Source organism: Pongo pygmaeus, chromosome 17 (assembly GCF_028885625.2).
Source record: "Pongo pygmaeus isolate AG05252 chromosome 17, NHGRI_mPonPyg2-v2.0_pri, whole genome shotgun sequence".
Classification (NCBI taxonomy): Eukaryota; Metazoa; Chordata; class Mammalia; order Primates; family Hominidae; genus Pongo; species Pongo pygmaeus.
The window spans coordinates 29,260,473-29,275,091 of record NC_072390.2 but is presented as its reverse complement, the minus strand read 5'-3'; the positions used below and the strand labels follow the sequence as shown (position 1 = coordinate 29,275,091).

Sequence of the window (14,619 nt, the reverse complement as noted above, 5' to 3'; positions counted from 1 at the left end):
GGCAGCTAGATACCTGGATCGATCCCTTTCTGTCTGATCACACTGTCTCCTAGGAGCACAATAGTTCAACTCCATTTGACTTCGTATTATGCAACCTGTTCGAGGCCCTACTGCTGAAATGACATGTGTTAGATATATGAACCACAAATCTCAGGTCTTCCATGGAACCTATACAATAAGCAATTTTGAGGTTCTTATTAATTTTAAAAACTCCCATTTAATCTCTCAAATTATTAACACCTAAACCTGCTTCCCTTGGGAAATATATCCCAAGAAAGACAGCACTCAAAAATGGCTGACTTCCTTGCTAGCTAATGTGGGCAGAATTACCTCTGTTCTTCCATGGCTGACAAAAAACAGACTCCATGCTGTGGCATGGGCACAGGTCATAACAACATATGCATTAAGATAGTGAGGTATAAATTTTGTTTTCTCTGTTTATTATCATTTAAAATATATTAAAATTTTAACATGGCAGAAGCAGGAATTTTAATTGCACATGGCAGTCTACAAAAAGCAAAACAACAAACAAAACTCCACAGAAACAAAATTTACATCAACCAATAATATATTAAAATTCCATTTAGGTAAAGATCTAAAGAAATGTTATATATGCACACCTCTTAGAGTTTGTTTATTTTCTTCAGTGAAAAAAAAAATGTAAAGCTTGAGAAATTCTCCAAGCAGAATCAGCTTTCTTAAACCTTAACATTCTTAATGAAGTAAGTGGACATACAACCTCTTCCTCTTTCTCCCCACCCACAAATGGTGGTTCTCCACTTCTGGGAGAGCGTTTGTAGCTGTTACCACCTGTAAAAGTAGTAAGAAGTGTCAGAAAAGAGGTACTTGTCTTTCAAAACTGTGGGACTGATTCCACACAACTTAAGCCTCCGATACAATCACTTACAAAAAACACATAAGGCCTGACAACAAATCGGAATGTTTCAAACAAAGAATAAGTACCATGCTCCCTACTTTAGAGATCTTCCCTTTGAATAGTTTGTCTCCATTTGTAAAGATGCACACAGCCCCAGATGTAATATAACACCAGCTCCTTATTACAGGGGTTCTGGCAGACTGCAGTGGAAATGAATCAATTCTGAAATGCCCTTCAGAGTGGGAGCAGGGAGGCGTTCTGTGCAGGTGAGCGTCTGGCCCAGCAGTCACACCAGCGTTAGGACAGGGTCCCCTGAGGCCCCGCTGATGGTGGAGGGTCCTCAGAAGGGTCTCTCCAGCTTTTGGAAGTGCCCACCTGACCATCCTCTCGTTACTCCTGGCCACACTCCTTTGTGGAGGCTCCAGGAAACCTTGGGAGCACAACCAAGAAATGGTTAATTGAATAAAAAGGAGAATTAATGAATCATGAAAACATGTGCTTATTATTATTATTTTTTAGAGATTCACACTTTCCTGAGTAAAGTACACAAAAATCTCACATGAAGTCTTTTGAAAGCACCAGGCCTCTAGCTCTTAGACTAGCTGTGCTCCATGGCAGATCTGAGCCAAGCTCGATGTTGTTCTGGTAAAAACATTAACGATGTATTCATGAACACTGCTTTTCTACTATTTTACCACTTGAGAGTGTTATGCTTGTAAAATGGAAAATGGTTTCTTTTCTGGTGATGGAGAAGAATAAAGGTGGACGTGTGGGCTTCTTTGGTCTGTCTTGCAAACACATTAGAGCTGAACGGATCCCACCAAAGATAACAATGTTTGTAAACCAAACCCACAGATGGGCCTAAGCCTCTGAGTCATTGGCACTGGACCAGTCATCAAAATCCTCTAAACATGTAAACAAATCACAGACACTTTAAAAAGTCCAGATTCAATGTGGATATGGCCATGAGGACATGCACATCAAATTAATGTGCTCCACTTTTATTGCTGAAAGAGCGCAGGTCTTGGTGCCAGAGGAAGTTCAGGGAGCCCATTCATCCCCTGACTTCTTGGCCTGAGACAATATCTTCTTCAGGGAGTTCCTGGGAATTCCTGAACATCAGGATAGAGTTGTAAATCTTCAGTGCTGGGCCCAGTTTGATCTTCATCACTTTGACAATGTCCGTCTGTGTCAGAAGCAGGAAGGCTTTGCCATCGATCTGCTGCAAATACATAAATAGACACAAATAAAAATGTTTTGTCGCGGAAGCCTGTTTACTCACCAGTAACACTTAGGTTCTGAGTGTGACGCAGAACCCGTCATCGCCTCCGTGTTGAGCTCACCAGTGAGAGAGAATGACGGTAGCTCTCACTCGGCTTAGTTACAACCATTGCTCCACTCCAATTCTTTCTTCTAGAACTTTGAAGTTAAATTAAAAAGGTGCTCATGCTGTTAAATACGAATTCAATATACACGAACTGTTCCCAGGCTAAATTTCTATTGTCGTCTTTTAAAAAGGTTGGCTTGAATTTGTATCAAGAGCCTTAAAACCAAGTAAATCTCCAGGAATTTTTCCCAAGAGAATAATGTGCAACGTGTATATGCTAGTATTATTTATAATACTGAAATCTTGAAAGCAACTCAGTGTTCCCAATAATATCAGAAGTAAATAATACTATAGTCAGAGTGGGCCACTATGCAGTCACCCAAAATCAACTCTCTATGAAACATTTAATGATTTAGGAATTTTTTTTTGTAGATCAGTAAACAACAGAATGTGGTATATGATAGAGAAAGATTTCAGTTTTACTTTGTACAATTAAACATGCATGGCTGCATGTATACATATGCATATTTAAAATATTTGAAGTCTTTACACCAAATGTTAACTGAAATTATCTTTGGATGGTAGAATAGTGGTTAGTTTTTATTTAATCCTTTCAACTTCCCTGTATTTAAATTTTTTAAAGAATACATACCATTATAAGCAAAAATACATATAAAATAAATGTTTTATTTATTAAACTTTAAAAATATATTTCAGAACTTGCACAGAATGATTCCTGGCTCCAGATGAACAAGATCTGGGGCTCTGATGTATGGCATGGGTGGTAATGGAAAGAGTGAATTTGACTTTGGTAATCATCACGCATTGTATATGTATATCAAATCATCACATTATACACTTTGAATATATTCAAACTTGTTTTGACAATTAAATATTTTTAAATTAAAAAGAATATTACAGCATGAAAGTAATAGCTTCCCCGAGACTCACAGGATGGCAGTGGCCACCGTGTAGGCTGCTTTCCCTAGCTTCTTGATGCCCCAGTGACCTCAGCACAACTCCTGGGACTGCTGCAGCATCTCTGATTGACACAGCCTGGCTCAGATGATTCCTGGCTCCAGAACCAAGAAGGCAGGAATGGAAGGGTTTTCTATGGAAACATTCTTCCACGAACTTAGAACTGTGATTCTAAACCTTTTCAAATTTAATAATACAAACCCCAGCTAGTCATGGTGGCTCATGTCTGTAATCCCAGCACTTTGGGAAGCTGAGGTGGACAGATCAATTAAGGTCACGAGTTTGGGACCAGCCTGGCCAACATGGTGAGACCCTCCCCCCGCTCCATCTCTACTGAAAATACGAAAATTAGCCAGGCGTGGTGGCATGCGCCTGTAGTCCCAGCCACTCAGGCAGCAGAATCGCTTGAACTTGGGAGGCAGAGGTTGCAGTGAGACAAGATCATCCCACTGCATTCCAGCCTGGGCAACAGATAGAGATTCCACCTCAAAAAAAAAAAAAGGAAGAATAAGGAAGAAGAAGGAAGAAGAAGGAAGGAGAAGGAGAAGGAGAAGAAGGAGAAGAAGGAGAAGATGAAGAAGAGGAAGAAGAGGAAGAGGAAGAAGAGGAAGAGGAAGAAGAGGAAGAAGAGGAGGAAGAGGAAGGGGAAGAGGAAGAAGGAGAAGAAGAAGAGGAAGAAGAAGAAGAAGAAGAAGAGGAAGAAGAAGGAGAAGAAGAAGAATCCTGTAGTGTCAATGTCTCACTGATAGAATTACCCTGGGACCCCAGGGGTAGGGTTTTAAAGTTACAACATTTAAAAAAGTTTTTAAAACTTTCCTGTGCATTTATGATATATTGTCTGATAGGGACTCATCCATCTAGAGGAGGAAGCACTTTTTCCCTTGGAAAAAGGCATTTTCCCCAAGGCAGAGGAGAATGTGCCTACATCCATACCCTGACCTGGCTAAGCTCCAGCATTTTTAGGCAAAAACCGCTGTCCAAATAGCCCATTGTCCTAAGAATAAGGTCATGATGGTGATGACAACAGCTAACATTTATGGAGCTACAGTAATCTATTATATGGGTTTGATCCTCCTGATAACCCTGTAATATAGGTGAGGAAACCTGGAATTGCAAGCTTAATGACTTGCCCAAGCTCACACAGCTTCTAAGGGGCAAAGTTGGGATTTCTGGCAGAGCTTGTTGGAGCCCAGAGGAGACCCTCTGCTATATACTGCTGCCTTTATTAAGCCCCTACTTTGGGACAAGAACAGGGCTCAGTGCTTCAAACATGCTCATCCTAATCTTTAAGGGCCCCTCTCGTAAATCTGTGTTTCAGAGAGGAGGGATAAGAGAGGTTCAGCTATCTGCCTAAAGTGACAATACTGGTCAGTGAGTGCCAAATATAAGCAACTCAACCTGCAAAAAGCCACATCCTCTTCCCCTATGTGGGCAGACTTGAGGACAAAGCAGGCCTTGGTCATTGCTACCTGCAGAGTGGACTGTATGTGTGAGCGTGGCCAAATATGCCCAAGCCATGCTGAGCTCAAGCAGAGCCAGGCGAACCCCACATGTAGCAGCTACCCAGACTGAGGCTATCCGACCTTTATGCTGAGCTCCTCTACTGTGCTCGGAGGGGTCCAGAACCCAAAACTCCGTGAGCACTTCCCTTAACCCATGCATGCTCTGAACCTGAGAGAGAGAGATGTATGTGCTGCCTTTCAGTTTCTACGAGGGTGGTTTTCTTGGAAAGTTCTAGAGCAGCGACAGAGGCTCTGAGCTCTCAGATGGATATGAGCTGGAATCCGACTTTTCTTGCCTTTTTCTTGCTCTGCCTAACCTTCCTGGGACTGAGCTTCTTCATCGATAAGCTGCCATTGTAGAGTTGTCACAAGGATCAAAGGACAATGGTTGTAAAATGCTTAGCACCAGGCCTGGCATGTGGCAAGCCCCTGATACACAATCACTGGGATTACTATGTGCATCATTCTGTAGCTGGTCCAGTCTCTTCCAGGGCCCTTATAGCTATGGATACTAATTCCAGGAAATATGCGAAGCAGTTCAGTACATTCCCAACCAAGAGGGGGCGGGAGATAGAAACCCTGTAGAAGGATTTGGGGCTTCTCTGGAAGCAAATGCAGGGCAGGGATAGATAGGAGGGTCCCATGCTGACTTTGGAGTAGACAAATCTACTCTCTTTCCCAGGTGCAATCCCAAGGGAGGATTCCTGCCTTCCCCCAAATGGCTTCAAGCCACCAATGGAGAGGCCTCATGACACTGATAGGTGTTAATTAATTATCTTGTTCATTTACTCTTCCAGCAAATAGTATATGTACTGAGCATGCTGTATGCACCAAGCACCATGGCATTCTGCAACAAAACCTAGCAAAATATTAGAGGACTGAAGGCGGAGACCGACCCCACTTGGTCTCACAGTGCACAATTGGGCTCTATTCCTGCTGGATCTCCTTTCTCTTGCTGCCCCCAAATTGTATTTATTTACACTTAAGTAAATGAAAACAATACACTTCTGGGTCTAGAAATATAGAAAGAAATACATATATATATTTATATTTATATAATTTTTGCATCTCTTACCTCTTTCTTAAAGCACTTGGCATGCTCTTCACAGCCCAGAAGAGACTGTACAAACTCAGCCACCTACAGTGCAAGATGAAAAGCCTAATTTAATACATGCACCTGAAATAATTTGGGGGTTGTAGTAATCCAACATTTAAGCAAAATATACTTAAAGTCTCTCAAACTCTTGGGAATTAAACAGTAACTATCAAGTTGCATTAGCATTTGTCAACTCAGAAATTAGACCAGCCCCCAGTATTTTTTCTGTCCTCTTATTACTGGGCTGACCTGCATAGGGTTATGGTTATAATGATGACAGTAACAGCCTCCATATGTGAAGCTCTGGCATTCTGCAAGCTTCTGCATCTGATTCTCCTGACTTCCCCATGGGGTCGGTGAGGGCGAGGCCAGTGGTCTTGTGCAGCAGTTATCATGCGACAGTCAGGAGTGAGGACCTGCCCACTTGCCTTTAAAAGGCAGACCCGAAGGCAAGCCCTTCTCCTGCTCATCTCTGTGGCCCAGTCCCTTACCTGGAGCCTGGTGAACCACAGGAGATCAGAGAATCTATGTGGAGCTGAATTCCTACATAAACGATGAAGCTGAGGCCCAAAGAGGTTCAGTACTTACCCAAGGCCACATATGGTTGGTAAGTAGCAGAGACATTTTGGAATTCAGGTTTGCTATCTCTAGGCCCTAAGTTCTGGAGAATCAGTCTCTTCATTTCAACTTCCCGCCCTCACCATGCCCCCACATGCCCCCAGGTATCCTTTTAATAAGAGAGAGCTCAGGCAAAGATCTGGCTATCAGCTCAGGAAGCCACTGAGTGTTCCTAATAGATACCTTTGGGAAGCTGATTGAACAAACCTGATAAAGGGTAGACTCCTAACAACAGAAATGACAACTGGGTGGTCTGCACTACAGGCTAGCTCCAGTCCTGTCGCAGCAGGGGATGAAAGGCAGGCTGAAGTGCAACAGTAAATGTAATCTCGGGAGGTGATACTTCTAAGGGAACTGTCTTGCTTGTTTTGTTCTTTTTGGCTCTCTGCCTCTTGTGTCAACCGAATTGTGTGTGCTGGCCCTTCTCCTCTCTGTGGTTTCATGGGGAAGGTTCTCGAGGCTGGAGAGTACAGTGTATCAACACGTCCCACCCTCGGAAAGCTCTGTGAGCACAGGCTCCTTCCAAGCATCTCCAGGAGAAGTCAGCAGACGCTGCCCCTGACGGTGCAGGAGACAGCACCAGGTGTTTGCTGATCCCAGGTGATAGAGCAGTCAGGGCCAACTCCCACAGGCTGTACCCTAGGGCTGGACACCTGTGCCCCCTCCTGAGCTCTGTCCCCTGTGGTCTCACAGCTATATGTAGTCTGTGCAAATGTGAAGAGTTCAGAATATCTTCTTTTTAGGGGTGATCAGCATGTCCATGTCTGCTTTACTCACCCCTGACGCTGCAAATACATTCATGAGTCATTTTACAATCTTCATCTAAAGTTTGGAGTGATAAGGATTAAACAAACAAGCAAACCTTCCACACCAGCCATAATTGTTGTCATGCAAGGACACCTCCAAGCTCCAGGAGCATCTGTGCTAGTGAGTGCCTCTGCTGGCCCGGGCTCTTAGTATTACGAGCTAATTCACCTGAGAACCCGACACTCTGGCAGTTCAGGCAGAGGAAGCCGAGTCTGTTTGTTGGGCTAATACAGTTTTCTTGTTCTAGGTGAGAAGGAAGCATGTAGAGCACGTGCTTAGTATTTGCTAGGAGCTAGTGATAGCTGTGGAATGCCACTGGTCAAGCTGCAGAGACAGGGCAGCTGGGGCAGGTGATGGCAGTGGCAGTGCTGTTGGTGGCAGGTGGCTGGGGCCCAGGACCCTGAGAGTGGCCTGGCTCCGTCATTCGTCAGACCACTCTGCTGGCCATATATACTCCAACCCTGTCTATGTGTGAGGCCTCATGCTGGCTGCTGGAAGAGCTGCCCTGGGAGCTGGTTGTGCTTGAATTTTCAATGAGTTGATTTGATTAGTGGTGGAGGATTGAGGGGAACAGGGAGGACAGGAAAGCTTATCACTCACTACAACATGTGGTCAAATGTGCTAACACCCTTGAGAGAGGTAGGAAGGCTATGGGTGTTAGGAAGGGACTGCACAAATCTTAGGTGGGACTTCAGGAAGGACATCAGGAAGAAGGGGGGCCGTGAGAGGTTCACTGTTGGATTCATAGTATTTCTACCGTGGTGATTTGGGGTGGATGTGCGGGGAAGAAATTCTAGGCATAGAGAATCCCAGCAAATCCCAAAGCAGGACAGCACAGGGCCAAAGGGTGGATGTGACCAGCAGAAGGAACATAGTTTGGCTGAGCTGAGGAGTAGACAGGGAGTGGCGGGAAGTGGGGAGGGCCACGTGGTTCCAGGTGTGGGTCTGTACTTCCTCCACAGCAGCGGGGAGCCCTGAGCCTTGGCACTCCACCCTGGCGGGACGCTGGAGTCCTCTGCGGAGCTTTCACGCTGACTGCAGTCCAGGCCTCATGCCACACAGATGATAAATTAATGGGGTTGGATTGGGTCCAAGCACTGGGTAGATATTTTTAGAGCTTCCCAGTTGGTTCCAGTGTGCACTGAGGGCCGAGGACCACAGCGCTGCAGGAAGCTAGAGAAATGGTCCAGCAGGGTCTGGACAGACTCATGCTGAGCCTCAGGGCTAGGCAGGGCAGGAATCAAAGATGAGCGCAGGAAAATGCTGTAAAGCCAAGTTCCTCAACTTCAGTACTGACACCTCGGACCAGGTAATTCTTTGCTGTGAGGGCTGTCCTGGGTGTGGTGGGATGTTTAACGGCATCCCTGCCCTCTACTCATGAGGTGCCAATAGGAAAGTCCCCTTCTCAGTTGTAACAACCAAAAATATGCCCAGATATTGCCAAATGCCCCTGGGGGGCAACATTGCCCCAGTTCTTCTGCTGGGCTCACTTTTTCATAGTGTCATAGGAGGAAATAATAGAAATAGAGACGAGGGACCAGTAACTAGCTAACGACCCACGTTTTGTCGGATGTCAATCACTCACTGCAGTGGGAAAGCCAAGTCAGCACAGGGACAGTGGTTTCCCCACTGGTAGGGGAAAGAAGTGGTTGGTTAGAAACATGGTCTCTTTTCCATACTTGCTCAAAGGACTGTTCACTTCTGCTGTGGCAGAAGTGTTGCAAGTTGCTTTGATGGTTTGCCTATGTTAAACTGTCCTTTTCTGGGCAAAGAGAAAAAGGACCACAGTCTCCTTTCTCAGTGTCATTAGCCAAGAAATCATTATCAATGTCTGAAAGGTAAACTGGATTTTTTTAAAGAAAATAAATAATGTGTTAAACCACAGAGTCAACAGAGCAGACGCGGCCCTGCCCCGTGGTGGCCTCTGCCTGGCCAGCAAGCAGCACCTGCCGCCTCCACCTCATCCTCCACCCGGCCACCCTCCTTGGCTTCACACTCCTCTGAAAGGCTCTACCATTTTGGAAAGAGATTTCCATTTGATTCAGCCTATCTTTCTTTTTCCAAAGTAAGGAACAAGTTCTATGAACTCTATTAAGCAGACTTCTCTGGCCAAGAATTTTAAAATATGCAAAGGCCTTGATTCAGTATTATTAGTCGGTAATTATTCCCCTACAAATAAATTGTATTTTGAGCTTTCATAGAAAGTCTTGCTACAGATTTTCTCAATGAAAGTGGTGAGCTTTAACATAGAATAGAGTAATAGCAAGAAGTTTCCCTCTCATTCTCCCTTTAAAAGAGAGAGATTTTTTTTTCTTCAAGTTTGTGGTAAAATGTGGACAGCTGTCTAGAGGGGCATGACCTCTGCAGAAGAGGAAACGACCATCCACTTGTCCTGCATCCACAGAAGCCAGGCAGTGGGGTCATCTCCATTTTCAAAGGGGGTGATCATGCTGTTGGCACCCAGTGGGTGGCCTGGGCCTTGGCTTTGGCTCTGGGCAGCGCCCGGTGGTGTGGGGGCTGCCACACGGGTGTCTCCCCTTGGCCTTGGCTCTGGGAGGTGTCCCCCACAGTGCTGTGACCGCTGACACAGCGGCACTTCCCACATTCTCAGGCACACAGTGTCCTACAGCTAAAATCCCTGCTTTGTTTTGGAAGGACACTGAGAAAGTTAATTCTAAGTATGAGACAGCAGTTTGGGGAGACTGGGAGGGATGACACTGCCCAGGCTCTGAGAGGAGCCCATCCCGCCAGCCGACCTCACTTCCCCCACGACCTACTTTCCCTGGCATCATCGCTGGAGCTCAGCAGGACTCGTGTTCTTCCGTGGGGCTGCCGCTGCTTTAAATCTTTCCAAATGCTGGTGTTCTCTATCTCGCTGAGCCTGTAGATATGTGCCTGACTCTACTGGCTAATCGTTCACTGGGGACCATGTTTCCAACCTGAGTCTTATTTTTTAACAGCAGAGTTTATTTGCCCTTTTTTTTTAAGGGCCCAATTGTATAAGGCTGCTCTGCTTATTAGCAGTACCCTGAATTTTTCAAAAGCACCCCTTCCTGTGTAAAGGCTGCTTTTGAAGTGACTGCCATCTTTCAAAGTTAATGAACATTTAGGGAGCACTTGGTTGAGGCTAGGGCAATTTATATATGGTGCTTTAAGAAGTATTTTTTAATAAGAGAAATAAAAGTACCCATACGTGCACCAAGCATACCTGAGTCATACCTAGGGTGGTAAATGTACACACCACTTGTCACGCCCTGCCTGCCCGCGTGTGCCTAGACATATATACCTGGCAGAATCAGGGAACAGACTACATAAAACCCACCTGCCTATTCATTCATGAACTCATTTACTCACTCCAACATTTGTCAAACACCTCTTCTGTGCAAGGTGCTTTGCAATAAGATAGCAAAAGATTAAAAGATATAAAAATATATGAAACTATCTTAGTCCCTATTCATAAAAGCTTATACTCCTGTACAAGATATTTTCATGACCCAGAGTAAGACACATACTTTACACCTCCATAACTTATCACGTGCGCACACCCACACATATCCCTCACCAAAGTTTAGCAAAGCAACAATCCTTATAACGTATGATGTGCTCTCATCTCGTCTGGTCTTTCATTTTATAACCACTAAGTTGACTTCAAAGCCTACCTGCACTTTGAAAAACACTGCTCTAAGAGAGACAGCCATAGTAACAAAAGAGTTAAGGGGCAGCTCACAGCTCTGTGGAGTGTTACAAAGGCCCTCCACTAGCCTCTCTTCACAGGTGGCATAAGCACAGCAGAGGTCTTCCTCCCAGGCCAGGAAGGCAGGTAAAGGGGCTGTGCTTTCACTTCACCTTCTGCTGCAGACACCCTGTTTTAAGTCTTCCCGAAGGATGCCCAGTTCATTCCAACACGCCCCATCCCTGGCTGTGGAGGCTCCTCTCCGAAACACCCAGTGCTGACAAAGCACAAAAGCACCCCTGAGCCCCCACCAGTCCAGCTCAGCCCTGAACTGCCTTTCACATCATTGCTGCCCTGCTCGTCATTTTTATTGTGGCTTCTCTAAGCAGCCCCACACTCTGCTGTGGGTAGGTACTCACTGGGGGCCCCTAAGTGGCTCCCTTATTTTCAAAGATAAAAATACAGCAATCGCAAAGCCCCCATTTTCAACCCACCAGAGATTATTCCTGAGGACCTATGTTGGTACTGGGAAATGTGCTGTAGCGTGTGAGGACATGGAAAGAAATTCAGGATGCGGTCCTTGTCCTCAGGGCATCTAGTTGGGGAGACAGCAAGACTAAGACATGCTCAACAGTAGGGAATAATGAAAATGGTTTTCCCTGGAGTGCACCCCTGACGGAAGTCAGGGTTATGGCAACAGGTGCAGGAGCATTGTACGCGAAGCACTTAGACTTTCCCATGGCTCATATTTTAAATCTAGAAAAGCTCTAAGGCCTCTCCCAGCAGCAAGGGCTGAGATTCTACCTGTACCCACAACAGAGAACTAAAGACCGGGGCTCTCATCTTCCTAACAGCTTCTCTTTCTCTGGTCTTCCTTCTGAGATCTTCTCTGTCCTAATGACACTTTCACCTAGACCAGCTACTTCCCTTGAATCACCACTCAATCTCATGATTTTGCTTCTGTTAAGTGCCATGCTTGAAATCTGTCCAATCATAGCTCCCATTTCCTAGTCACTGCTAATGTCCCTAACAGTGATGTCTATTCTTATTGCATAATGGCACCCCTGAGAAGTTAATAAAAGCTCTGGCCCTTATCCATTAAAAATACATATACTGTACACAATTTTTCCAAATTCCCTGAGGCACAACTCCACGAACCCAGCCTCAAAACCTGACCAGCTCTGACACCTGTCCTGCTGTACAGCACACTCTGGCTTCATCTTCCCCTGACACCCAGCTTCCAGGGACTCCCTGGAAGTCAGTACCCCTTTGCAGCCCCTCTTTCCTCTTTCTAAATGGGGCCCTGCCGACCCGTCCTCACCCTATCTCTGGACACTTAACACCCTTGGGAAATGTGCCTCGGTGCCCTCTGCCTGCAGCCTTTAAGGGCACCCATCTTGAGTTTATGTCCACTGGGACTTCTCTATATCCACTACTGTGATTCACAGGGACTGCTAACCGTGAGTCACATGTCCAGTAATGAAGTCACCATGTTATCCCCCTGGCCCCAAACTGGACTCTGCCCCAAATTTCACTTCACCACTCTTTCTCCATTCCTTCAGATGAACTCTTTGGGTCTTTCAGCTCTCACATATTATTACCCCAATTAAGTACTAAACCGTTTAGTGCCGAGACTATAAATGGAATCGCATTTGGCGCATCTCACTTTTTTTTCTTCTATGTCTGATCTACCTCCCTGTGCTACTGCCTGTGCCTTTGAAATGTCTATTGAATCCGGGTTCTTTTCTTGGCAGCGCCCCGCCAAGGCCCTGATGGTTCCACTTCCCGGGTGTCTCCTTCTCCTCCGCCTCTTCTCACCTTATTCTCTACAGATCTGTGCAATTCTCATCTTCCTGAAACACCGTCTTCACAAAGTGACTTTCCACATACGAACCCAGAACGGCTCTGTCCAGCAGACTGTGGGCTGTGCACACCCTCTGCCCGGCCTCTGAGGCCTTTCACACCAGGCCCATCTCCCGGTCCTGGGTCACTTTCCTCTGTGCCCGGGGCCACAATGAGCATGGTGGGCAGGAAGTCAGCTCATGGCCTGGGTGGCCTGATGCAAGTCACTTCGTCTCTGGGTATCTCAACTTCCCCATGAGTAAAATGGGAAAGTGAGTATCTGCCTTACTGTCATTATATTCATATAGCTGGTTTATCATGATTAATGCCTGCACAGGGCATGGTGCACGTTTGCCATCACTAAGTCTGTGAAACTCACTTCCATGCAACCTCCTTTGTTTCCCCGTCAACTGAAATGGCTTCCCTTCTTTGTTTCTGATTAGATACATTCCACTTTTGTTTCAAAATTCAGTTCACAATTGATTTCCTTGTCATTCAACATTCATTCAACAAACATTTACTGGGTGTCTACTAAGCACCGGGTGTAGTGAGGGGTTCTCAAGATGTCATGCCAAATGAGTGTGAGGTCAGGCCAGAATGCGGATGCCCTGCCAGAGGTGACCTCTGGCTCAGACAGAGGATCTGCAGGAGGTGGAAGTGAGCATGGAGCTCACTGCTCTGCTGCTGGCAGCGGGCAGAGTGGGAGAAGGTGGGACTGTGTGAGTGTAAGAACAGGCCGGGGCAGCAGGACTCCTTGGGGCAGGAGGGGAGGGCAAGAATGGCAGGACAGGCAAGGGCGGAAGGGAGGACTTCATGGCGTGTGAAGGGCACCAGGGGGAGCCAGGGATTGTTGTAAGCTGGGCAGAGACATGCCCAGAATTCTGCCTTCTCCACCACATTCCTCACGATCTGGACGCTGTCGCTCTGCACATGCAGGTGGGAGTGGAACTGGGGCCATGATGCCAGGGGCCATGAGCCCAGCGACAAAGAGTGCAGAGGAGACACTCTCAGTGTCTCTAATTTCTGGGTGGGCTTTGGCCTGCCTGTTCCTTGGCCCAAGGCTGGGAAGGCAGACTTAAACCAAGATTAAGCTGACTGAAGTAAGTGCTCCAGGAACATTGTGTGACTAATTTAACTGCAGCTGTAGCTCTAATCTTGCCCTCAGAGTGACCCAGGGTTTTCCTTCATTTAAAAAACAGTTTCTCTAAGGCCTGACTAGTAAAAACAGTATCTTTATCAAAAGGAATTACAGGTAAGTGGTACATTCCTTAAATAATACCACTTTAAATATGAAGCATTTCTACAGCATTATTGTAAAGCAATGGGGCTTAACTGACCCTTACTAATAACCAATATTGAAGCCAGGCAAGGTGGCTCCTGCACATAATCCCAGTGCTTTGGGAGGCTGAGGTGGGAGAATTGCTTGAGGCCGGGAGTTCGAGACTAGCATGAGCAATATAATGAGACCCTGTATCCACAAAACAAAACAAAATTAGCTAGGTGTGGTGGCACATGCCTATAGTCCCACCTACTCAGGAGGTTGAGGTGGGAGGATCGCTTGAGTCCAGGAGTTCAAGGCTGCAGTGAGCTATGATCATGCCACTACACTCCAGCCTGGGTAACAGAGCAAGACCCTGTCTCTAAATAAAATAAAATAAAATAAAATGTAAAATAATCAATATTGTAAGGCATGTTTATATTGAAATCTGATTCAACTTCCCCTCTGTGCAGCTTCTCATACAATGTTGTGACCAAATATACTTTATAAATGAAGCGAAGGTGGGCCTGCTCATCTTGTAGCTTTAGATGAGCAAACCTGCAGCAGGGCCCTGCTCTGCCATGAGTGTGCCTGGATCCCACAAGACCACAGGGCAACTGGCAAATGGATCCTTGAGGTGC

The 14,619-nt window shown here is 45.9% G+C and overlaps 1 protein-coding gene across 6 annotated transcripts in view; it reads right to left on the bottom strand.

Moving 5' to 3' along the window:
- Window positions 1-412: 412 nt before the first annotated feature.
- Window positions 413-14,619, bottom strand: part of L3MBTL4 (L3MBTL histone methyl-lysine binding protein 4) — a 462,348-nt gene continuing 448,141 nt past the window's right edge. For 5 of the 6 annotated variants that reach the window (XM_054460568.2, XM_054460567.2, XM_054460569.2 and 2 more), the window contains 2 exons: window positions 5,760-5,822; window positions 413-2,099 (listed from right to left, as the gene is read on the bottom strand). In XM_054460568.2, coding sequence (XP_054316543.1) covers window positions 1,932-2,099; window positions 5,760-5,822 — 231 coding nt within the window. In that variant the 3' untranslated portion in view covers window positions 413-1,931. Of the gene's footprint in view, window positions 2,100-5,759; window positions 5,823-14,619 lie in introns of those variants that run through there. The other variant, XM_054460572.1, reaches the window with a different exon arrangement.